Raw genomic sequence first — 27,077 nt, 5'->3', positions numbered from 1 at the left:
AAGATCAAGAGCTTCTGCACAGCAAAGGAAACAGTCAACAAAACAAAGAGACAACCCACGGAATGGGAGAAGATATTTGCAAATGACAGTACAGACAAAGGGTTGATATCCAGGATCTATAAAGAACACCTCAAACTCAACACACACAAAACAGACAATCATATTAAAAAATGGGCAGAAGATATGAACAGACACTTCTCCAATGAAGACATACAAATGGCTACCAGACACATGAAAATATGTTCATCATCACTAGCCATCAGGGAGATTCAAATTAAAACCACATTGATGGGGCGCCTGGGTGTCTCAGTGGGTTAAAGCTTCTGCCTTCCGCTCAGGTCATGATCCCAGGGTCCTGGGATCGAGCCCCACATCAGGCTCTCTGCTCAGCAGGGAGCTTGCTTCCCTTCCTTTCTCTCTGCCTGCCTCTCTGCCTACTTGTGATCTCTGTCTGTCAAATAAATAAATAAAATCTTAAAAATAAAAAATAAAAAAAATAAAACCACATTGAGATACCACCTTACACCAGTTAGAATGGCCAAAATTAGCAAGACAGGAAATAACGTGTGTTGGAGAGGATGTGGAGAAAGGGGAACCCTCTTACACTGTTGGTGGGAATGTAAGTTGGTGCAGCCACTTTGGAAAACAGTGTGGAGATTCCTTAAGAAATTAAAAATAGAGCTTTGCTATGACCCTGCAATTGCACTACTGTGTATTTACTTCAAAGATACAGATGTAGTGAATGGAAGGGTCTTCTTTACCCCAATGTTTATAGCAGCAATGACCACGGTCGCCAAACTGTGGAAAGAACCAAGATGCCCTTCAATGGACGAATGGATAAGGAAGATGTGGTCCATATACACTATGGAGTATTATGCCTCCATCAGAAAGGATGAATACCCAACTTTTGTATCAACATGGACGGGACTGGAAGAGATTATGCTGAGTGAAATAAGTCAAGCAGAGAGAGTCAATTATCATATGGTTTCACTTATTTGTGGAGCATAACAAATAACATGGAGGACATAGGGAGATGGAGAGAAGAAGGGAATGGAGGGAAATTGGAAGGAGAGATGAACCGTGAGAGACTATAGACTCTGAAAAACAATCTGAGGGTTTTGAAGGGGCGAGGGGTGGGAGGTTGGGTGAGCCAGGTGGTGGGTATTATGGAGGGCATATGGCATGGAGCATTGGGTGTGGTACATAAACAATGAATTCTGTTATGCTGAAAAGAAATTAATAAAAAAATAAAAAATAATTAAAATTAAAAAAAAATGTCTGTTTGGTTGAATTTTTATTCTATGCAATTTTGAAATTGTCGAAAGACCATTATCTGGACTAGTTCACTGGTCCCAGAAAAATGGATGATTCATAGAGCCAAACTCAGCCTATATAAGCCCATGCTTGACATATAGAGAGCGTTGTGTACATAAATGACTGTTGTTTAAACTAATGAGTTTGGGGTGGTTAGCATTATTATTGTCCATCACATGATTTAATACCACATTTAGAAAATAGGTCATTTATTTTAAAAAAATGTACCTCTTTGCATATAGTCAGATTGGCTCAATTCCAAAATTCTGAATAAAAATTATCAAGATTTCTCAGTTAAGATAAAAATAACAATGAGGTTGTATTTAATCAAATGAAGAAAAACTTTGTTTTCCTCTATCATTAAAAATCAAGTTCCAAAAACTAAAATACCTCACATATGTTATATCTTCTGTTTCTAACAGATAAGAAATGACATCTTAGTTTCCAACATTTCTTCTACTTGCATTGATTATTCACTTTGATTTATAATTTATTTTCCAATTAAGGTGGATATCAATTATCACCAATATACCACATTTAAAATGAAATGGACACATTATTTTCATAAGAAATTGTGATGATTATAGATTATTTGATACAGGTCTTATACAACCATATAACTGTATTTGCCAATCCGGCAGCCAACTTTATATATCTTGGATATATGGAGAAATGCACTGTGAAATAATGCAGTGCAGTGGAATGTGAGCCTATCAGAAGCAATAGCACACGATTTCACATTGGCTCAGGTACTACCTAAAATAACTATGAGAAAAATCAATCTTTCTGGGCCTCAATTTTCTCATATTAGAAGAAATGAGTATATTTGTTTCAATTACCTCAAAAGTCTTTTTCAATTGGAATGTTCTACAATTTGATTTTTATTTTAATTATGTGAGAGAGAGAGAGAGAGGGAGAGAGCGAGCATGAGCAGAAGGAGGGGTAGAGGGAAAGGGAGAAGCAGACTCCTGCTGAGCAGGGAGCCCTACAGAGGGGCTCGATCCCAGGACCCTGCGATCATGACCTGAGCTGAAGGCAGATGCGTAACCAACTGAGCCCCTCAGGTGCCACTATGATTCAATTTTAAAAATAAATATATAAATAAATACTAGTCCTTGTCCTCAAAGAAAAATAGAGAAATCTGCTTATGTGGAAGCTGGTAGGGTGATTATTTGCTTCCATAAGGAAAATGTATTCATCAATAGCTCCTGCACAAAAGCATGACCTGCTCTTCCTACACCTCCAGCCTCTTCTAGGACTACACCCCACGTCCCTGTCTCTCCACTCTTGTCTTACATCCTGGAACTTAATCTGTTCCTCAAAAAGAACTTATCATCTTCACATACTGGTCATAGTAACTCCTAATTTCGTCTCAGCTCTCAGTCCAAGTTTACCTCCTCCTTCTCCTTGAAGCCCGCATTAAGTGCTTTGTCTCAAAAAGCACGTTCTATTTTTTCATTCTTAGCACTTATCACATTTGCAATTTTTTTCTTTTTTTTTTTTTTGGTTATGTGTCAGTCTTTATCCTGCTAGATTGAAATCAGTGACTAAGTCTCTTATTTTTTTGCTGTGTACCATGTCCTCTCCACAATGCCTGGCACATAGTTGAAACTTCATGAATATTTTAAAATTGACATTACTTTTACTGTTCTTCTGCCACTCATTCTCTTTCTGGGGGTGTAGAAACAAAGGGCTTAGTTCCCCTAGCAGATTGGGATAAACAAAGTCCAATTTGATATTTTAGGTGCAGCAGTTTTGTGAAGGAACTTGATTATTGAATGTAAAAAAATCCTTTAAGCTAATAAATAGCTAGAACAAAAAGTATAAAACTTATTCTAATATAAAAATTTTCATGAGTCATACTTAAAGGTCCTCTTTATTCTGAGAGGCAGATTAAAATGTTATCATGAAAATCCCACACAAAATAGGTGAGACTTTGTAATTTTTTTTAGGAAAGAGAAACCACTTTTTACAGGTTATGAGATTTCAACAAAGAAAATAAAAATGATGTAAAAAGAAGAGATATCTCAAAAGACACAGTAATGGGAGAACTCAAGGATCCTCACTGGTTCAGTGTTGACAGACCTACTAGTAAGGTATTAAATCTGGACTAAATGCTGAGAGAGAGATTTATCTCAGAATTTACACAAAGAACATCCCACTAATGGTATATTAGCTAACTATAGTGAATGGATATCAGGTGTAATCTTCTTGGACAGTACAATGAATTTATCAATATTTAATCTATCAAATAAGACAATGTTAGAACTCAAAAGAAATGCAGGGATGATTTAGTCCAATCTCCTTTTTTACAGATATGGAAACTGTCCTTTCAGCAAATATTGACACAGCAGTGCACATGACATGCCCTACAGGAAATAGTTATTTACATGAATAATTTTAAACTCCAACTTATTTGTGTAAATATTGAAATATGACTCTGTGATACACTAATATTATGTTAATATATGACAAATTGTTTCCTAAGAAACTAGAAACAGCAGTTTTATTTTCAATATAATTAAACATTGTTTTTTATTATTGACAGTATGCTTTTTAAAGAGAATGTTAAACCATAATATAAGTATATCCTATAGATGATTTTGATCTCATAAAGTTGAATTCAGTTGAGGTAAAAGATAGGATATGGATAAATAGAAAATATTTGTAAAATGAAACAATGATATATCTATGCTATAAATAATTTTATTTCACTAATTTGATTTTCTAGCACTAGAAATCTAAAAAATACATGGGATGATTTAGGAGATTCATAAATTCCAAAAAAAAGTCTTGAAAGATCTTTATTGTTATTAGTTTTCTGCTTTAAAACATATTTTTAGAATTAAAAATGTGTAAATCAAGTATGAGTAATATAGTAATTCTTCAATTTTGAAAGCCATTTTGACTTTACACTAATCTCAATGAGCCCTTTCGCAGATGACAATTTGATATATTTATTGAGCTATTTATTTGAAATGTGGTCAGTATTGTGGGGTGCACTAATGGGTTGTGAAGGACCTCTGTTTAAATGTACTGACTAAATGGACAAAATGTACACATACAATTAATTCTTTTACCAGATGTTATTTCTCCATAAAATAGATACAATTTGATGAAGACTCCTTTTTTAACCAACTTTAATCAGAAATACAGCAAGGCTTAATTTGGGGACCCTACAAATGGTGACTTCTAGAGAAATAAAGAGATGAGAAAATTCATATAAATGGAGAAAAAAACATACAAAAAAGCTCATGTAATTGGAGATAAAGAAGAATATTTACAGTTTCAAAAAGCCTCAGTTTCTTACAAGAACAAGTCAATTTTTTTAGGCATGTACTGCCAGGATTGAGAAACAAGGGTTTTATTATGAGGAATTTTTACTGTATACCACTTTGCATAAGCCTAAGAGTATTTTAAAGAACAATGGAAAAAATGAATGCAATTGTAAGCACTTCATTTGTTGTTAAAGTATAAATTTTTGTTTTTATAATCTCTATTATATCACTGACACTGTTGCTTGTCATAGATGTAACCTAGAAAAAAATTAAGTCCTGCAAAGCAAAGCTACTTCAGCACTTAAAAAATAAATTCTGTGATTATTAAAATAAATTTGAATAAAATATTATATTCTGTTTTCTCGTCAAAAGTTGTTGATCTCAGTGATGAATCACTAAATTCTACACCTGAAAGTATTATGCTGTACACTAACTTGTATTTAAATAAAACTTGAAAAAACTGTTGAAACATCTCACTCATAATTTTTTTCTTCTCTCTCTCAAAATAATTAAAAATTACAGAGCTTACATTAGTGTTTATTTTGAAACATTACTTGATAATTTTAACACAGGAATTTGTTTACAGTTCCACTAAGGTACTATTGATAAACAATAAACTGCCCATATGTAAAAGATGTAGTTTGATGAATTTTTACATATATTTATACCTGTGAAACCAATACCATAGTCAAGACAATGAATGTATCTATCACCCTCAGAAGGTAATCATACCTATCACCCACCCTTAGCAAGCCTTCCTTTCTTTTATTTCAATACCCGAAAAACAAATAATCTGCCTTCTGTTGCTATGAATTTTAGTTACATTTTCTAGAATTTTATATAAGTAGATTCAGGCAAGATATATGTTTTCTTGTTTGACTTCTATTTCTGGTGAGCATAATGGTTTTGATTTTCATTTGTATTGTTGCATGTTTTAATAGTTTTTGCTTTCTTCTTGATAAGTAGTATTCCATTGTGGGGACATAGCCCATTTTGTGTATATACTCACCTATGGATGGACATTTGGCTTATTTCCAGTTTGGGGAGATTTTAAACAAATTTGCTATGTATATTTCTTGTACAAGTCTTTGTACAGACATTTGCTTTCATTTCTACTGGAAAAGTGTCTAGGAGTGAAGCGGTGGGATAGTATGTTAGGCACGTGTTTAAGAAATTTACACACAATCTGATGAACACTGGGTGTTATATGCAACTAATGAATCATTGAACTCTACATCAAAAACTAATGATGTACTCTATGTTGGTTAAATTAAAAAAAGAAGAAACTTGCAAAATATTTTCAAAAATGGTTATACTATTTTATCTTTCTACCAACAGGGTATCCTAGAAGTCACAATGTTCTACTTTCTGAAAGACAATACTTTTTAATCTTCACCATTCTAGTGGCCACATAGTGGCATCTCTTCATGGTTTTAATTTGCAGAGCCTTAATAACAGTGATGGTGAGCATTTTTGTCATAATTTTTAGCCATATGTATCTCTTCTTTAGTCAAGTGTCTGGTCAAATTTTTAAACTCATTTTAAATTGGGTTCTTCTATTACTGAATTCTCAAGATGCATTATGTATTCTGGATACAGGTTCCTTATATATACATATATTTGCAAGTATTTCCTTCCCGTCTATAGTTTGATTTCATTTTTTTAAACAGTCCCTTTTGAAGAGCAAATGTTCTTAATTTTGATGAAGTCGAATTTATCAATTATTTTCTTCTTTAATGTCTTCTTGGCTTGGGGTGCTATCATAAAATACCATTAACTGGGTGACTTAAACAACAGAAATGTTTTTCTTACACTTTCAGGGAATTAGATTCCAAGATCAGGGTACCAGCATCAGGTGCTGGTGAGGAGTTTCATCCTGGCTAATAGACAGCTACCTTCTTCTCCCTCTGTGCTCACTAGGACTTTTCTCAACGCAGTGCTTGGAAAGAAAGAGTAGGCTCTGCAATTATTTCCTTATAAGAATACTAATTTCATCATGAAGGTCTCACCGTCACGAGCTCATCTCAACCTAATTATCTCCTTAAAGCCCCATCTTCAAATAGCATTATATTGGGGGTAGGCTTTTAGTATTTAATTTTGTGAGGACATAAATATTTAATCAATAACATGTAACATGCTTTTGGTCTTCTAAGACTATTAATCCTAAACTAAGGTAAATATGCTTTACTTCTATGTTTTCTTCCAAAACTTTTATAGCTTTAGCTTTCATAATTAGGTCTATAATCCATTTCAAGTTATTCTTTGTATATTGTATAAGGTAAGCGTTGAAGGTTTTTTGTTTTGGCATGTGACTATCCAATTGTTTCAGTTCATTTTTTTATACCTATTTATAGAAAAGTCCTCAAATAGCCAAAGCAATTTTGGAAAAGAAACAAAGTTGAAGTTATCACAAACCAAGGTTTCAAGGTATATTACAAAGCTATATTAATCAAAACAGTATGGTACTGGCACAAAAATAGACCTATAGATCAGTGGAACAGTATAGATATCCCACAAATAAACCCACACTTATATGGTCAACTAATCTATGACAAAGAGGCAAGATTATACAATGTGGAAAAGATAGTTTTCTATTTTTTTAATAAATGGTGATGACAAAACTGGACAGCTGCATGCAAAAGAATAAAATTGGACCACTTTCTTATACAATGCACAAAAATAAATTCAAAATGAATTAAAGACCTAAATGTGAGGACTGACACCATAAAACTAAAAGCAAACACAGCAGTAATCTCTTGGACATTGGCCTTAGCAACTTATTTATGGATCTGTCTTTTCAGGCAAGGGAAACAAAGGCAAAAAATAAATTACTGAGAGTACACCAAAAACAAAAATGTTTTGCACAGCAAGTAAAATCATCAACAAAACAAAAAGACAACCCACTCAATGGAAGAAGATATTTGCAAATGATATATTTGATAAGGGGTTAAAATCCAAAATATATAAGGAATTTATAAACTTAATACCAAAACAAACAAATGAACAAAACCCCATATAAGGAGATATTCAGCATCACTAATTATCAAGAAAATGCAAATCAAAATCACAAAGAAATATCATCTCACACTAGGGGCACTAGAATGTCTCAGTCGGTTAAGTGTCTCATGAGCTCAGTTCAGGTCTTTTATCTCGGGATCAAGAGTTTAAGCCCTGAGTTGGACTCCATGCTGGGAGTGGAGCCCAATTAAATTAAATTAGGTGGAGCCTAATAAAAAAATAAGAAAGAAATATCATCTCACACTAGTCAGAATGCCTAGTATCAAAAAGGCAAGAAATAATAAAGCACTCCTACATTTATTGCAGCATTATGTACAATAGACAACCCGAGTCAAGTGCCCACAATAGATGAATGAATATAAAAGTTGTGTATACATACACTCACAGTGGATATATCACAAGAATGGATGAGGTCTTGCCATTTGTGACAACATAGATGGACATAGAGGGTATTCCACTAAGTGAAATCAGTCAGACAGAGAAAGATAAATACATTATTTCACTTATATGTACATATTGAATATTATTTATTCAAACATTACTTCCTATGAGCAGATATATGTCTGTTAGACCCACCCATAATGTTTTCCAAGTTAATATGGTGTAAAAATAAATAAATATATTTAATTCTGAAAGCACTGAATTGTAATATAGATCTTCCCCTTTTTCTATGTTGAAAGAATTAAATAGCAAAGAGATGAGAGTGTGTTAATCAGGGCTCATTCATATCATTAAAAGTAATAGAAGTTGAACTAGCCAGTGGCTTAAGCAAAGAGAAGTTTATAGTCTTACATGATTCGATAAATCAAATAGTCTTACATGATTGGATAAGTCAAGGTCTAGTGTTCCCTTCAGGCGGTTAGGAGTTTCAGTGATGCCCACAGTATTGTTTTTCATTCTCTCCATTTGCTGGTCCTGCCTTGTCTCTATTGGCAAGTTATTGATTTAAGGTAACAAAAGTTGGCCCCCCACTAGCACAAGTTAAATGATCCTTAGAGTTTACCATCTCAGAAAAGAGATTTCCTTTCACCTAGAATCTGTATCAGTTGCCCCAGATCCTGGACCGATAACCACAACAAAGGTAAGTTTGATTAGTTCAGCCCAAACCTACAATGCTAGACAGAACCAGAAGAGATAAGATTCATCAAAGCCTAGGGCAGCTCCCTTAGTAGGAAAAAATGTAAGAGTTGCTCCGCCAGCAGAATAGCAGATTCAGAGAGAGAGAGAGAGAGAGAGAGAGAGGGATTGATCTAATCCTTGGAATTAATATAGATTAGAAAAAGCTGCTTTTTTTTTTTTAAACAAAGTACATGTGAAATATCAATATATTTTGAAATGGTCTATTTTTTAACTTAGAAAATAGGCTAACAAAATATAAAAACAACCCTAATCCAAGAGGAGATATGAAGAGAGTTATAGCCAAAGAAAACATTAAAAGTTGCTAAATATTTACCTTTAAGTAAAAAATGTCCAAACGATTTTATAGTAAAATTCTCTCTTACTCTCAAACTTATGTTATTCAGACTATTCCAGAGCACTGACAAACTCCTTGACACAGTTGGTGAAACTGCCGTAGTAATCATAAAACCGGCACAAAAAGAAACTATAGTCTAATTCATGCATTTGATTCAATGCAAAAGTTGTAATCAAATTATTAGTAAATTGAATCTGAGAGTGCATTAAAAGATCAGAAACTATGTTCAAGAAAATTTTATGCAGGAATAGTAGTTTATCCCAGCATCAGGAAGACTAGGAACACAATTTAAGGAGTGACATATTTAAATATGCACTTGTGTCAATGAATGGAGAAAAGTGACTTTATCAGCTATTCTTAATAAAAACTCAGAATCAAATAGGACTGAGAAGGAACCATGCAGATTTGGTAAAAGGCTCTTTTCCACATATCTGTGCCAAATATCATGTCAAATGTTGAAATAGCAAAGTTATTTTCATCAAAAGAAGAACTGGACAGAAATGCTAGCTCTCATCACTATAATTGAATATGCTTCTGGGAATGCCAATCTGTTCCTGCAATAGACCTCTGGCAACAATGTTTTTACAACTTTGGGGATAAACGTAGGTATGCTAAGGAAACTGGAGGGAATGAAGAGAAGTACCTGAGTGTCAAATGACAATGTAAAGCAATCATCCATCATCAGCATCTACTCGTCTCCACATTATGTCAGGTGAGAATAATGAACCCATATTCAGGACAGTATTAGTTGGGTTTTCTCTAATTTGCTCATAAATGCCCTCCCACTGTTATAATGCCTAATTATCAAAGAATTAAAATTAATAAGCATTAAATAATATGACTAAACTATACAGATAAACAAAAATCAACAACTATTCTTTATAGTAGAAATATAATAAAAAAGATAAAACAATAATTCTTCCTAATCAATTGTAAATATATGGAAATACATATTTCTACATATTTCTTTCTATATAAATATATAGAAAGAACAGTGGTTCTTTCTAATCAGTTATAAAGCCTATTGCAATCCACCAAAAAAGTAGGAACTAGTTAGAAATAAAGTTATCACGAATGAAAAAGAGACTGCACAAGAAAAAATAATAATAATTTAAATCTAAGACAAGAGATGACTTGAGATGACATTACACAATTCTATAATTAATATAGGTCAAAGCAATATATAAAATTGATGCAGTATCATAAAAATTCACAAATAGTTCAGCAAAATTATTTTACAATATAGGTGGAGTTAAGTGTACAAGAATTGTCATGGAAATTTGAAATAGAAAAATCATAGCAGGAAGATGTTCCTACAAGATATTCTAAAAAGAAAACCTTAAAACTAGTGAAATTGAAGCAGTCTGGCTTGGACAGAAGAATATAGTTAAATGCATCCAAGCATAAATAAGAACCTTACATGTGATAAATGTGACATTCAATTCTGTGGGAAACATCATGACCTAATTAATAATATTGTTGGCAAAATTGTCTTTACATTTAAAAGAAAACAACCAGTCAAACTACATAAATAAATTCCAGATGAATTAAAGTTTGAAATGTTATATATATACACATATATATACACACACACACACACACACATATGCACATACATATGTATATATACATATATATGTACATATAGTTTTAAATTTCTTTTTTATTGTTCTGTTTCACTATATAGTACATCATTAGTTTTTGATGTAGTGTTCCATGATTGTTTGTACACAGTTTTTATATATACTATATATAGTAACTTTAATAAAATATTATAGTTACATATAATGTTTAACATATTATATATTATTTAAATACATATTTATAAAATAATTTAAAATGCACAGCACAAATACAAATAGAAATGCCATAAATAAAAGGAATGGTAAATTTGATTAGAACAAAGAAGCCAAAAATCTGGTATTATTTCAATATTATAGAAACAAAATAGACTGAAAGAAAATATTTGCAGTGTATAAACAAACTAAGGGATATATCCCTTATGTGCCCCAAATGCCTACAACTTGTTATGAGTACAAAGACTAAGCAAAAATGGGCTAACTTAATGTGTGTATTCGTCAGGATATACTAGGTTATGTTGGACTAACAAATTAACCCAGCGATTTTAGAGGTTTAACCAAACAAAGTTTATATTTTGCTCATGTTTATTTTTTTTAAAGATTTATTTATCTATTCGGGAGACAGAGAGCACGCACGCACACACACACGTATGCACACACATAGACGTGCATGTGTGGTCAAGCAAGTTGGGGGTGGGGCAGCGGTAGACAGAAACTCAAGCGGGGACTGGATCTCACCACCCTGAGATCATGACCCCGGAAGAAAACAAGAGTCAGAGGATTAACCAACTGAGCCACCCAGGAATCTCATGCTCATGTTACTTATACTATACAGTTGGGAGATGGGGTGGAGTGGGGACCTTTACGCTCCATTTTCCCTCAGGAACACAAACTAAAGGAAGTAACATCACTTTGTAGCTGTACTACCTGGGAGATACTGTCTCCTTGTTCCTTTTGAAAGAGAACACCAATGTATTCAATGCTTTAGCCTGGGAATGACTATAGCCACTTAGTTATATTTTAGTCATTGGATGGCCACACTTCGCTTCAAGAGGACAGCAAAGTATAATTCTCTGTTGACCCAGAATTAAAGGAAAAGTACATAAATTGTGACCATTAATAATGCCTTCCAAAGAGCATGAAGCTGAAAAATTTCAGAGGATGAAGTCCAGGTTGTTAATAAATCTATGACAAGATGGTCAACAACCTTGTAGCTATTAAATTCAATAATACTGCTTTTATAACACATCAGATTGGCAAATGCCTAACAGATTAGTAGCATTCCATTTTAGGTTGTAGGGAAAAGCCTCCTTTTTACACTTCTGGGAAAGTAAAAATATAAAATTTAGGAAATAATTACTCAAGATCCATTACTTATTTAAATGTCCATACTATTTTCAGAATCTGCTTCCTTAGTAAAAGAAGAAGAAAAAATGTATGGATACTTGTACAAGAATATTTATTTCAACATTTTAATATCATGATAAAGACAATGATGCAAATTGTTACTGATTCATGTTAATTATGGTGTGTACGTTTTGCGAGCTCTCCTACAGTCATTAGATGAATGCCACCTATCCAAACAAATTGACTGGAAAAACAGCCATGATATATTTATAAATGAAAAGCAGCTAGAAAGTTATATGTACAATATACCAAAATAAAGATAAAAGAAGAAAGGAAAGGAGAGAGAAAGAGAAGGAAAGAGAAAACAGTGGGAGAAAAAGGGAAGAAAAATGTGCTCTTATAAAAGCATAAAATCTGGGACACCTGGGTGGCTCAGTTGGTTAAGCGGCTGCCTTCGGCTCGGGTCATGATCCCGGCGTCCTGGGATCGAGTCCCACATCGGGCTCCTTGCTCCGCAGGGAACCTGCTTCTCCCTCTGCCACTCTGTCTGCCTGTGCTCACTCTCTCTCTCTCTCTCTCTGACAAATAAATAAATAAAATCTTAAAAAAAATAAATAAAAAAAATAAAAGCATAAAATCTATATGCTTGAATTGTTGGTTAAGATTTTTTCTGTATAAATAATTATTTAAAATATCATCAGAAGCTATCTATGAAATGTTCTAATTAACCTCTCAAGACATTATTTGATAGGTTAAAAAAATGACACCTCCAGCATTAAATATGTATTTTCAAGAAGCTAAGTTTTATGGTTTGTTTTTATTAAATTTGAAGTTCAATTAGGGTTAAACATTTGTCTGATTGTCTTATTTTCAAATTTTGGTATCAATCCATCTTACCTCTGGCATATGCCCTTATTAGTAAAAACATTTGACAAATAATGGAATTCCTTGTCCTCAGTTCCACAATGATAGAAAAGGACTGTCAGTTCACTTTAACCATAAAAATTAATGATTCTAAATATTTAACTAAAATGATCATCTATCATGAAAATGTTGCATTTCAAAATTTTAGGTCATTCCATAAAAGCAGATGGCTTCATCAAAATTTTAGATTCTGGCCATGTGCTTTAGTTGAGAGTTATTTTAATATTTAAATATCTAAATAAATTTAAATTTAAGCAAAGATTTATAGAAATAATATAAGTTTCTGAAAGGCAGCAGTCTTAAAACGTAGAGTTCACAGTCATGTCTTAATTTTGCCACACACCAGCCATGTGATCTTGAACGAATCACCTAATTTGCTGTGTGTCAATTACTTCATCCATACAATATCCATACAATAGGGATAATATTACCCACCTTATTGGTTTGCTGCAGTTGATTAAATGAGATGATGCACGTGTTTAAAAACAGTAATGACTCAACAAGTGCTCACTATTAATACTATATTGATGAGAATGCGCTCCATCACACAACTGAAAATCAGTCAAACAATTACAATACCTGATTTCTAAAAGCAGCAGATGATTGCATTTCAGAACTCTATGAAAACTGAAGATTTTTCTTTATATATAGCTTCTGCCATGGACTTAAGCTCGCTTGCCAAATATTTCTAAAGAATATAAAGTTACTATATGGAAATAAAAATGTACAGACATTTGAAATCAGGTGGCTTTTGTTGTGTATACATGTTTTTTATGTGTAGTTTTATGTGTAGCTGATGAGACAATGGGAGCGCAGTAGTTTAACTCAATCTTGTGGTACCTTTATACAGATATATATATATATATATATTTTTTTTTTTTTCTAACACTGATCAGGGTCTTCAGCTTGTCTTCAGGCTGTAACCTTTCTGCTTTCCAAAAACACTTAACACCTACGTAGGATGTAATATCGTATGATAGAAAGTATCATGAAGTCAACAAACTCAAGAGTTGCATCTGGATTCTGCAGTAAGTTAAAGATCTGATACTCATGTCCATTCATTCACACATTTCACAAGTATTTATTGAGTGGTTATTATGTGTTAGGCATTGTGTTGGCTACTGAGAATACAACAATGAACAAAACAGACCAACTTCCTATCATTGTAGTGCTTACATCGTAGTCGGTTTTCTGATATGTTAAATTGAGTTATAATTGATACCTCCCAGAGTTCTAATGAGATTTGATGAGTTAATGCAGGTAAAGTGATTGCGATATATAAGGTTCTTAGAAATTATTAATTATCCTTTTAATGTTGCATAGGTTTTCTCAGATGAAGATGAAAATACATTAAAAAAAATAGTGCAGTGTTAATGGATGCTAATAGCTCCAGTGGAAAAAAAACTATTTTCCTTTCTGGTTAATATTCATTTGAAATAATGACAATATAAAACAAGAAAACAAAACTAATCTTCCTAATGCTAATGGGGCAGGATAAAAAGCTAGGTTATTCTTCCCTTTTAGCAGGAACACCTAGTGTCATAACTTGAATCACAACTTTGGCAAACTCATAGATTTCCTGCAGAGAAGGATGGCTGATGTGTTATACCCAATATGGACATCACTGTTTTTAACAAGTAAGGAATATCATTAAACTTCTGAAGAATACAGTGGTATTTTATGCATTTCTGCTATTGCAAACCGTAATCAGCATACTTTTATGTACATAATAAATATTAAATGAATTTTAATTGAATAAGAATGAATTACATTTATAATAAGGAACTATTTTCTTGATTTTCAACATTTATTGCTTTTTTTTTTTATAGTTTAAGATAGTTGCTGTCCAAATTCTATATAAAAAAGCACTGATAGTTCCAAAGATTAAAGCTGAGGTTCTAAAGATAATGATGACTTAATTAGGCAATTATGTATCATTTATATTCACAGATATATTTTTGGTCTTTTAGTCAATAGTATGGTCTTAGAAAAGGCCATTTCCAAACTGAGTTTTTTGGAGAGCTAAGGTTTCCCTATATTTGGAGGGAATGAGGGGCAGTATGACCATTGGGGAATGCCAGTCCTGCGTCAAAGCAGCCCAGCTTTTAATTTTCTCTTTTTCTATTTTGGGTTTCTTAATGGGAGATTTCATTTGAAAATTTATTTTCTTTTAAAGCAAACTTCAAAAGCGTAATGATAGGCAATTAGCAAAACACAATTTAAGAATTAAAATGTATCATTAAAAAAAAAATCTGGGTTACAAAATTTAGCGGCTACCGTAAAATTAAAAAAGAAAATATACCAAATGAAAAACATGCTTAATTTACAGGAAATCTACAGTCAATGCTATGTCATACAAAATCTACAGATGACAAAAAGAAGATATCTTTAGATCAAATCTGGAAAGGTTTTTTAGCAGGTGTTCCGTTTAGAACCAACACACTACTTAATAGAGAGCATGGTAATTATGAAAATTATTTTTAGTAGGCAAAGTTGCTAAAGCTATCTGCACATCAAAATTCGAAACTTCTCAAAATGAACCCTGCTTCAACTTTGAGCTCAGGTTTTAAATTATGGAGAATGCAAAAAATATGATTTTCACAGTAGGAAAAAAAATCATGGTAAACTAAATTTTTAAGGACATATTTTTCCCTCTATCACTTCACATAATACATGTTAAATCATTTGTTCAGTTTTACTAATCACTTATGATGACATAGCAAAGGGTTGTTAATAGAAATATGAAGATGGATATATTTCCATCTGGTAATAGAGTATATATCTGGTACAGGTCTTATACAACAGAGAAAGTGTTATTTTGTGATGAATGGAGTTAAGAAAGGCTTCACAGAAGAAGAAATATTTGAATTTTGTCTTGAAGGATGGGTGATGTGATGCTGTTAAAATAAGAATAGAGAATTCAGATAGAATTGCCTGAAAGTCCAGAGAAGAGAGGTATGAAACAACTTGCTGGGATGGAGAATTACAGATAATTTTATAAAATTGGACTGTAGAAAGACAAAGACAGGGTGAAGAAAGCTGGAAGATAAGACGTCTCAAGGTTTTGGACCTTATCTTTAAGCCATGAAGAAAATTATGGCAACACCTACAGCAGGAGTGTAATGTGACACTTCTCTACTGCTGGAGATCACCATTCCCAGTGTGGATGTTAGATTAAAATAGATTGAAGGAAGGGAAAAGAATAAGGGCATTATTCAGTAAGAATCTCCTGTGTTGGTTTCAACTCCCTCATTTCTGTAGATTATTTGTGCTTGAATAGTTGGATATGTTTTTCTCTGTCACTATATTGTGATTTCCCTGAGAGATAATTCCTGGCTCTTCTTTCTATTTTCAACAACTCATTCAGAAGCCAGCACACAGCAGATCCTTAGGATTTTTTAAAAATAATTTTTGAAAACTGAGCAGAAAGAAACCAAAATAATGTTTAATTGTACTACTTTACCATGTAGTTCAGCTTTTGAACTGCACAGAGTGGAGAACATTGTAAATATTGATAGAAATCCCTACTGCTCAGACATGTCCATGTGCCTTATTACAACTGTTTCTTTGTTGAAGCATTATCGTTAATGATTAATACGGTTTCCAAGGTTTAAACAACTATAGGTTCTCTGACAGGTAACCTTCACAGGGTGAAGAAAATAATAAACCAAGGAGAATATAAGGATGCCAGTTTCCTTTAGCCATTTAGAGTGGAATTTTCTTTAAAAAATGAAAACATCAAGACATAGATACTTTCAACCAAAACTGTTCTTTAAATGTTGTAATTTTGTCTTATTTAGAGAGCAAAGATGTGGATTTTTAAATGGAGGAGGGATATATTTAAAATTATAATCAGGGTAACCTTTTTTATTATTTTTAACTGACCTTTATACAAATTTCTTGAGCTATTCAAATTAATATAGCATCAAATTAATCACAAGTTAAAAACACAGGATGCCTGTGTTCTGTCTCCCTGACAACATCATGCATTCAGTTCCGTGTGTCCAGATACAAAGGCATGGCAAGCCAATATTTGGAAAAGGAAACTGATTAAAAATTATTATTATGCAAGTAAGAGAATTCTAAACAGCTATTGTTAAAATTGAGAAGAGAGAGAATAATGATTTTTACCACAACAGAAATAATAAAATCAAGCCACATAATGTTCTGATGGTTTCTTAAAACTTTTCATTTCTTAAGGTATAGATTTCAATTGAATTTACTAACATTCACTATTTTTCCAGTTAGAATTCTATATTCACATTTCATATATATATATAAATATATATATACATATGTATATATCCATTGTCTCCACTGTCTCTATTTGAGTTTAATCAAGGTTCATCAAGGATATTTATGATTTTATAACACTTACATCTATCTCTTATAAATGGAACTAAAACAAAAGATTCTGTTGTGCACAGGTAATTAATCATCAATCTGCATCACTACCAACACCGGGTGGGCAGTGGTAATTTAGCACATCTGTGGTCAATGACTTACACAGGAATTGATAATTTGAACACCAAAACGATGTATTTAATCTGAGAGAATGACTGGTAGATCCCTATGACCCCTTCAAAAATTGGTACCCTGGATTCTTGGAGGAATTAAGTCCTTTACTTTGAATTTTAATATTAACTAATTAGTATATTATTTTTGCCAGGAAAATTGTATAAAGTATATAAAATTACATTGTCTATTCTGGGTAAGGCTAGGAGTCCAGGGTGGCTAACATATAGGCATAGTACAGTGGACTGGGGGGAGAGGAGATATGCAAAATAGACACATTATAAGGGGGGAAAAAAAGGTAGGCCGACGTTTATTTAAAGAAAAGTGAAATCAACATTTATAGTTAAATTAAAAAGAGAAGTATTTTGTTAGAATATATTCTTGTTTATGTTCGGGGAAACTTTTTATTTCATAGATGCAATTAAACTTGAATTTAAAAGTATTCTCTGGTGGTATTAAGATAACATATTTCCCATAGTAGCCATTCATCATTACCTTTGTAGTTAACCTTGAAGCCAACGGAGCCGACACTTTCATCTGTTTGAAGGTGCAGCCACATTTGGCTACTCATGCTCACTATCAAGTCTGGCACAAAGCTTCCAGTCAGCCTAAAAAAGAGATGGACGGAGAAGAGAGAAATGGGTTATTAAAACACTTTCTGCATGCAAATGATGACACAGAACTGTTTCTCAGTACTTTCTTGGCTAGAAAAAAACAACTGTCAGATAAACTTGCAAGGCTATGCGTGGATGTAATAGAACAAACAGCACAATTTAGTGATCAAGATTTATTATAAGTAAGTATCATTTCATGTGTTTAACTAGGTTAGGTCTTTCATAACCCTCAGGCAAGATACTAAATTTTAGACTATCAGAGAATCTTATACTCCTTTTTGAACTAAAAGGAAAAAGAGGATCTAAAATATCTTTAATTTTTTTTTAAACACCAGGAATGCTCTTCAATTTAACCTTTCAAGTTTTACAGAACTTTGTTCTAAAGAAATATGGTGAAAAATATTTAAGCACTGTGCAAAACAATAAAATGGCAAGGAATATAGTATATCCCTTTGCAGTACTGATATCAGACAACGTATGTCATGGTTTTGTTTGTTTGTTTGTTTGTTTTTTACTGCAAATAGTTTCATCTTAAAGAACATGCTGGTAGTTTGATATAGCATCACTGAATCTATGCATTAATAATCTCATTCAGCAGTGTTCAATTTTATAATTGTAAAAACGGAAATTACCTCATGTTTCCTCTGTCATTAATTATGTTACAGTCACATACTTGAACCAAAGCCAAGGGTCATATAAAGGAGGAAAGCAAATGAGTAAATAAGACCTTGGCGGGGGGAAAGTCTGTTGAGAATAGGAAGAGGGAAAAAATGGACTCACTGCTGAGTAGCGATACCCGTAGTGATAGGGAAGTCTAAATTACATACTGAAAAGAAAGTCTTCTAAAAGGGGTAATTCCTAAGTGTTTGTGTGCCTTATTGCTAAGATCAGGAAGATTCTGGGAAATTACGTGAGGAGAGAAGGTATAAATTCTCCCTCTGTAATAAAATGGGCACCCTAAGAGAGCAGGTTTTTGGATAGAGGCTACACTACAATTACACCAGCAGAGGGCAGCACTGATGCCCGTATCCCCGAAGTGACCAAGGCGGCAAAATGCTTTGCTCATTATCTAGCCACCAAAAGGGTAAAATACCATCAACCGACTGCGTTAAATGTAGCTGTTACCAGTGTCCAGGGTTACAGAATTTATGGGGACTCTATATCAAATAAACCGAGTTAAATATTATGTTTTAATTATGGGATTATATGTTATACTGAGGAACACTATGAAATATACTATATTATGGAATTTTAAAGTATGTTGTCTTCCTGCCAGATCAAATTTAGAATTATTATAATATAAAAGATATACATACATACATTCTCCTTTGTAATATAGGTGTATATCTGTCCCATATTTGTGGGTATACATATCTGTGGGTATACACACACTCTCCCCCCCTTAATTTGGAAAGAGCATTCAATGAAACTTTGTGGCATATGAACTTTCAATTTTCAAATTGGTGAGCTCATAAGTACTACTCTTTTGAGCTATAGTAGGGAGACAGGTTATGGGCAAGAGTGAGAAGAACTCAAGCTCTGAGACATGCAGAAAGCAAAATGGTTTCATCATGAAGTGGGCACGAGATACACAATATCAAATACACCAACAATCTGTCTCCCACTATTAAAAGTTGTTTTCAGGAGAGGGTTGCATAATTGCTCTTTCTTATGTTCTCTTATTTCCTTTCAGTTCTGAACTTTTACTACCCCAAACCTCCAGCATGATATTTTGTCAGTTCATAAAGAACAGCTAACACATACAGGCAAAGTTGTTCCCTTGCTAACTTGTTCTCCTGTGATTCCACATTCATGGCTGGTGTAAGGGTAAATACAAACCTGAAAAATAATGATAATTAAACTAAAAAATTCCCTGATGCCACAAAGGGAAAAGAGAACCCCCTTCTCTTCAGCATTTCCTTTTAATTGTAAATGACTTCTGTTTATTTCAATTATACAAAAATCTTTTAAGTTAAATAAGCCTCTTGCCAATGGTGCATCCCATGAATGTCTTTCTTGGAGGTCTGAGTGCCATTTCTTTGAAATGTGAATGTCAAGGAGAGTATTGTCCTGTATCCCTGTTTTTGTGGGAATTTAAATGTAGGCATACAGATCCATGAGGTAACTTCCTGCCAATCAAAAAGATGGGTGTTTTATTCAAAAATCTTTTTGGATAAGGGCAGTTAACATACATGTAATGGATTGTATCTGCCTGACTGTATAAAAAAGTGAGATTTATTTCTTTGCAATCACCTTGGTGGGTTGCTTGTGATACACATCACAGTCTGGTTTAATGCTTATTAAATATTAAAACTGTTTTACTCTTGCTAACATTTTGTGGAGAGATTTAACTAGGTTGACAGGTAATTCTATTTTTAATTATATTTCCCCAACAATTTGGTGATGAGGATAGGATCCAAATGTCAGTTCTTGAATTAAATGGATGGGCTAAAATCTTGTGGTCAAAAAAACAATCTAGTAAGAGACCCTGGATTATAAAGTGTTTCTTCTAGTGCCCTGCTCTTTTGAAATACTATCTCAATGAACCACTCTCTCAAATTCAAGATTTTATTATTTAGTAAGCCAGGGTAAATTGGGCTCTAAAATCTAAAATCATGATCTAGGATCATGATTAGCTTTGATAGTGAAAAAGATGGGAAGTCTGCAGTTCTTTCTCTTAAACAGGTAATACCTCTGTCATATTTGGAATACATAGGAGAATCTAGTCTTTCAGGATATTTGCATGTTTTAGGAGGGCCTCATCCCAAGCAAATTAGCTACTTGTATTTATTGGATGGCTATCATTCTAAGAGGAAAGTTAAAGAATGGTTTGGATAATCAGTGGAAAGACTGGGAAGAATGGGAGAAAACATGTGAGAATTCAAGGGACTTTCTCTTTTCCAGAAGCCCTCTCTTTCTTTCCCTTGCTGTCTCTGCTCCTTCTGTCTTCCCTGTCTCATTATTCTTTAAATTTACAATGCCACACTTGGGGATGTGTACTAGCTACTGGAATTCTGAAACCAATAGATTTTGTTCATTTGATGGAGCAAGCATGCTGGGGACAAGAAGATGACCCAGCACGCCAAAGAGTAGCCAGCTATCCACCATCCTCCGCAACTGTGGAAAAACTAAGTGTTTGGAAGACCTACTGAAAGAGACTGCTCACAGTCTTTCCTCTAAAGGTGAGCTGGGAAAAACCACAGTGTTACAAACAGAAGACAGGTGAATCCTCTATTATTTTCCATCAAAAATTTATTGATACTTTTTCAGAGTTTACTAGCATGGATCCAGGAACAGGTCAAAATCATCCTCTGGTTCTATTCATCTTTGTCTTGGCTCTCTTGTTGACTATCCAAGCTCAGATTAAAGAAAGGGGGGTCAAATGGCAAAGACAACTATTACTCAAATCTTAGCAGTAGCTACTCAGTTTGGGGACAGTCTGAACAAATATGAAAAAGAAAATAAGAAGTTAAAAAAGGCAGGTTAACTGTTCGGTTAAGACTAATTACTAAAGGAAATGAACTCTACAGTGGTGGCCAATCTGTGAAGGGAGCTGAAGAGAAAACAGAATGCTACTATTATAAGAGGCTGCAACACTAGAAGGGGGATTGGAGAAAAGACTCCAAGGATGTATAAATGGCAGAAATAGGAATCAGGAATGCCCAGAAGACTAAGGAATAACTGGGAAATGGTTTAAAATAGACAGACTGGGGCGCCTGGGTGGCTCAGTGGGTTAAGCCTCTGCCTTCAGCTCAGGTCAAGATCCCAGGGTCCTGGAATCGAGTCCCACATCAGGCTCTCTGCTCAGTGGGGAGCCTGCTTCCCCCTCTCTCTCTCTGCCTGCCTCTGCCTACTTGTGATCTCTTTCTGTCACATAAATAAATAAAATATTAAAAAAAAAAAATAGACAGACTGAGGACATCTCAGCAGTCGGAACTGGTGAAATGTATGCTTCAGTAACTTTCCCCCTGGCTGATGTATCATTGTTTTTTCTGGTAGATTGTACTGTTACTTATTCTGAAATTTCCCTGGAAAATCTTCAGTTTCCATCTGGTGATAGATCAATACAGGTCATTTGAATCAGCTTTATGCTCCTTTCTTTTCTTTGTGGTTCCAACCTAAATAGATCCTATGGCTGAGGAACACATTTTCTTCCTTTCTCCTGATTGTCCTATAAACCTATTGGGGAGAGATCTCTTGTGCAAATTAAGACTACCATGTTGTGTATTCCATCTGGAATGTCTGTGAATTACCCTCAGAAAAAGCATCTGGTTTGGTTACTGGGTACTTTCTGAAAGAAAAGGGGTCTAGGAGGAAATAGCAGGCCTGTATCACATTGGAAAAGTACCCTGAGCAGAAACAAATCAATGTATTACCTTGGGCACAAGGAATAACAACACTAGCTTAATCTAAGATGTATAACCCATAGAAATCTCTTATCAGAAACATTAGTCTTATGTTGAACAATACCCTTTGCTGAGGGCTCAATTAGAAGGGAAAAACCAGTTGTAAAAAAAAATTCGAAAAAGCAAAGGATAATTATAGAAGAAAGGGCACTCACCCTATAATATTAATACTGCCAAATTCCCAGTAAAGAAATAAAGTAAATATGATAAAGATGGTTGACTTTTGTACAAGGTCTTGAGGAAATAAATAAAATTGTTCCATTAATGCGTATAGTTCCTAAATCAGAACTTTTAATAACTTTGGTACCATCCTCTGAAAGGTTTTTCTCCAATCTATCTATTTCTGTTTTGTTTTTGTTTTCTTCTAGTTCCTCTCATGGACGAGTAAATCTTGTTCACTTTTACTTATGAAGGAGTCCAATATTATATTTATGGCAAAAAAAAAAAAAATCAAGGGTTTCAGTACTCTCCTACTATTCCTCTAGTCATTTATGGGAAAACTTAGAGACAGCTCTCCCGCCAGAAGGATCCATAAGTATTCAATATATGGATGGTTTGCTGGTAGAATCAGAAACTAAAAAGCCAAGCAGAACTGATGCTTTGGCTTTGTTACAATTCCTTCGGTTCACAAGGGCACAAGGCCTCACGAGATAAGTTGTATTACTACCAAACTGAGGTAAAATATTCAGGGTATCTGTTGATGCTGAAGGCCCCAAAAGGATATAATACAGCCCATTTTGCAAATGAAATACCTTGTTAAATCAAGTCCCCAGTTTTGGGGACTAACAGGCTACCATAGACAATGATTCAAACTTTTACAGAGAGGGCAAAACCTCTGATAGAGCAATTGTGTGATGACTGCTCAGTGTCATCCCAGCGTTGGGAATTCTATATTTGGAAAAGCCTTTCTAGTTGTGTTGTCGTGAAAATAAGGGTGCCATGTTTGGAGTGTTAACTCAAAAGCAAGGATAAGTTAGACCACACGTTGATAATGTATTTCTCAGTTCTTCTGGATCAGGGCACTGTGGCTACTGGGACACTGTGATAGCGACAGACACACTTTTAAAAAGGCTTAAGTCCTTACCTCAAGTCACTTGACTTATTTTCCTGTCCTATGTGTTGTGACCGCTATCTTACAAGTAAGGTTACTAATTTGTGGGTATGCCATCAGACTAGGTATAAACGGTCGTTAAACAACAACAGCAAAAATACTATTAGGAAATGCAATCTCTTAGATCCTGTTTTTTTGTTGTTGTTGTCACTGTTGCTTTTACCAGATCCTAATCAAAGAGTTGGTCACAACTGTTCAATGGTAATAGAAGAAGACACGAGGCTTTGACTTGATTTGTCTGAGATTCTTGTTCATAATAACAATTTCATAATGTTTGTGGATGGGTCATATTCTCAGGATAAAAGTGGCCAGCATGAGGCTTTGTATGGTATGCTGACTCTTTATAAAATTCTGGAAGCTTCTATTTTGCCTCGAACTAAGTTGGCACAAATAGCCTCATCAATAGCAGTCACGGTAATTACACCCCCATATAGTATGTGTTTTTGTCTGTCATGCAACAGAACAAATTTGGAAAAAAAAAAAAAAAAAGGTTCCTACTTTGAGGGGAAAGAAAGTATCTCATGGAAAATTGATAGCTGACTTGTTCAAGGCTGCTCAGATCAGTAATCTCTTGCAGGGCTCACGCAGGCAGAATGAAAACTTCTGAAGGCAATGATTTTGCTGACAGAGCTTCAAAAGCCACTGTTAAATGCGGCAGATTTCAAACTTAGAAGCCTCACATTCAATACAACAAGCAATTTTTGTTAATTTCCAAAAATATGCTTCCCACACCCCCCCACACAAAAAAAATGTACAAATGGATTAGAAGAGGAGCTAAGAGAAATTTGACTGAACTCTGGGAATTAGCTAACAAAAACACATGCCGCAGTCCTTATTTCTTGGTTAGCAATGTTGCATCATCAACATAAACACCAAAATAAAAAAGGATTTTTAAAGGCACTAGACTCTTATTACATATACCTAAAAAGATGAAGTTGTTCAAAACCTATTAAAGAGATAAAAAATTTGCCAGTAGAATTCTTCACAGGTTTTCCTAAGGTCTGTGTAGGCAGTTTTCCCCGACCAACTTCTCTAGAATTTTGGTGGCATTTGGATTTCATAGAATTAATTTCTTTTTTTATTTTTTTTATTTATTTTTATTTTTATTTTTTTTAAAGATTTTATTTATTCATTTGACAGAGATCACAAAGTACACGGAGAGTCAGGCAGAGAGAGAGAGGAAAGCAGGCTCCTTGCTGAGCAGAGAGCCCAATGTGGGGCTCGATCCCAGGACCCTGAGATCATGATCTGAGTTGAAGGCAGAGGCTTAACCCACTGAGCCACCCAGGCGCCCCTCATAGAATTAATTTCTGAGGAAGGTAAGAGGTTTTGTCTAGTTATGGGATTATGACATCTGGATGGTCTGAAGAAGTCGTTCCGCTCTTCACATGCCAGTTCTCAAGCAGTGGTAAAGTCTTTCTTCAAACATTTTCTACTTAAGGAATATTAGAGCATAATGAATCAGAGAGGGGAAGTTATCTGATTTCCACTGCCATCGAGTAATGACGCAAATATTTACAGATTCCAGTAAGAACAATCAAGCTCATTTGTTAAAATTCAGCAATATATTAGATGAAAACGGTCTAGACCTTCACTGCTAGCCTTGTGGAAAATTAGAGCAACCTCTGCAAGCAAGCATATTTTCCCTTTGAACTTATATTTGGCAGGCTTATGAATTTGGGTCAGAGATCATGTCCTGTACCCAATTTAACCGAATCCTCTCATAAACATGTCCAATACTTCAAAGGGCTTCTTTCTTCCCCAGAAGTCCTGAGACATAAAGTCATAAGGTAAAGGACCTTGAAGGACCCACCAGAAGTCTGCCACCTCTATTAGCCAGGAAATTCTGTCTACTTAAAGTTGTTGTAGAGGAAAGATAGTTTGTTCCTATGCTGGAGGGAGTCTTTCAAGTGCTGCTGATCACCCATACAACGATCAAAGTGAAAGGAAAACCCAGGGAGACTCACGCTTGCCAAGTGAAGCCAGCAGCCATAAAGGGCTAGGCAGTGGGTCTTACAAAGGAGTTGAAAATCAAATTTTCTAGAGCAACCGAGGATGACACTGAACTCAGCTTAAAAAAGGTATTCTAGCGAACGTATGATTTTCATGGACTGCCTTACTGTCTTATTCACAGCAGTTGTTTTTTCAATTTCTTTTAAAAAACACATTTTATTACGGGAAAAAAAAAACAGGTTATTTGTTAAACTATATTTTTCTTTCTGTACTCCCAGTAATATGTCCCACAATCACTATACCCAGACATCTCAAAATTGTATTCCCAGTGGCCAAGACAGCTTTAATGTTCCCCTGAGCTTAACTAAACTTTGAGAGTCTCCGTCCTGATTACAGGCTCTTGTTTCACCTTTTTGAAGAGCCTTTACTTTAGAAAACTTAGAACTCGACATCTTTTCTCTGCACTTCAAGAAGCAAATTTTCTACAACCCAAGAATGTGTTTCTCAAGGAGCTGGGAGCCATCCCTCTGAAATATAATCATGAAAAGAGTTAGCACTCCAAACTCTCTGTCTGTGGACATGCAGGAGGTCAATTCTGATCAACATCTATTAACAAATGCAGATGACCTATTCCCATCAACCAATCTCCCACCTACTCTTCTCCAACACTTTCCCTAAAGTTTACCCCAGCGTGTAAAATCCACCCCACCTTTTATTTCAGTAGAGTTGAGTTTAATTCCTCTTCCCTACTGTAATGGTACTGACTCCTATTTCAATACTCTTGGTCCCTATTCCAGTAGGAGTCCATAGTCTTGAATAAAGTCTTCCCTAACTGTTTAACTGGTCTGGCATAATTTTTCTCTTATACCGGTCAATACATGATCCAGACTTCTCAGTCCAGCAATCTAATTATTGACAGAGCAAAAAGTGAGATTGTCTTCTTAGTAAGTTTTAATAATACCAAAGTAAAATAACTAATGCCCATCCAGATACTCACTTTATAATTTTGACATTAAAAAAAAAAAAACAGTTTTGTTAACTTGTTTGACTAGTAGGATGCTGCAGAATGAAAAGCATTTAATTAGAAGACAAACAGAAATCCAGTGTTTACAAATTAAGCTATAGAAGACAGGTTTAACACCACTTGATTAACTTTGAAATAACAAGTTCTCTCCAGTCCAAGTGTGGGTAAACAAAAGTGAATGTCTATTACCCATGGAGATTTAATTGACTGTTATAATAATATAACTATTGATTTTGACCATGCAAAACATGGCCTCTAGGCTGGGTTTGTCCCCAAGATTTAAATAATTAGAGTCGTGTATTATTGAACACTGGAAGTTCAATATGTACCCTTCAACAGGTGCCTCACAATAATACTAGATAATGGTTCTGGGCATCTTTGTGTTTCCATCTGGGAAAAATTATTTGGAAAGATGGAATAATTACTGAAGATCCTAGATTATTTTGTAAATGTAATGTCACTTATGTAATTGGTGAGAACTTAGGAGACGTTTACTGGGACTCTAAAGAAATAAACTCT

The 27,077-nt window shown here is 34.3% G+C and overlaps 1 protein-coding gene across 3 annotated transcripts in view; it reads right to left on the bottom strand.

The window, feature by feature from the left end:
- The window catches only part of CSMD3 (CUB and Sushi multiple domains 3), a gene marked incomplete at both ends in the record, with an annotated part of 1,233,164 nt that overhangs the window by 541,015 nt on the left and 665,072 nt on the right, over window positions 1–27,077 (bottom strand). For all 3 annotated transcript variants that reach the window (XM_080802411.1, XM_080802412.1, XM_080802413.1), the window contains one exon: window positions 17,946–18,058. In XM_080802411.1, coding sequence (XP_080658537.1) covers window positions 17,946–18,058 — 113 coding nt within the window. The remainder of the gene's footprint in view (window positions 1–17,945; window positions 18,059–27,077) is intronic.

This window comes from Martes martes (assembly GCF_963455335.1).
Source record: "Martes martes genome assembly, chromosome: 4".
Lineage (NCBI taxonomy): Eukaryota > Metazoa > Chordata > Mammalia > Carnivora > Mustelidae > Martes > Martes martes.
This window is presented reverse-complemented; position numbering and strand designations above follow the sequence as displayed.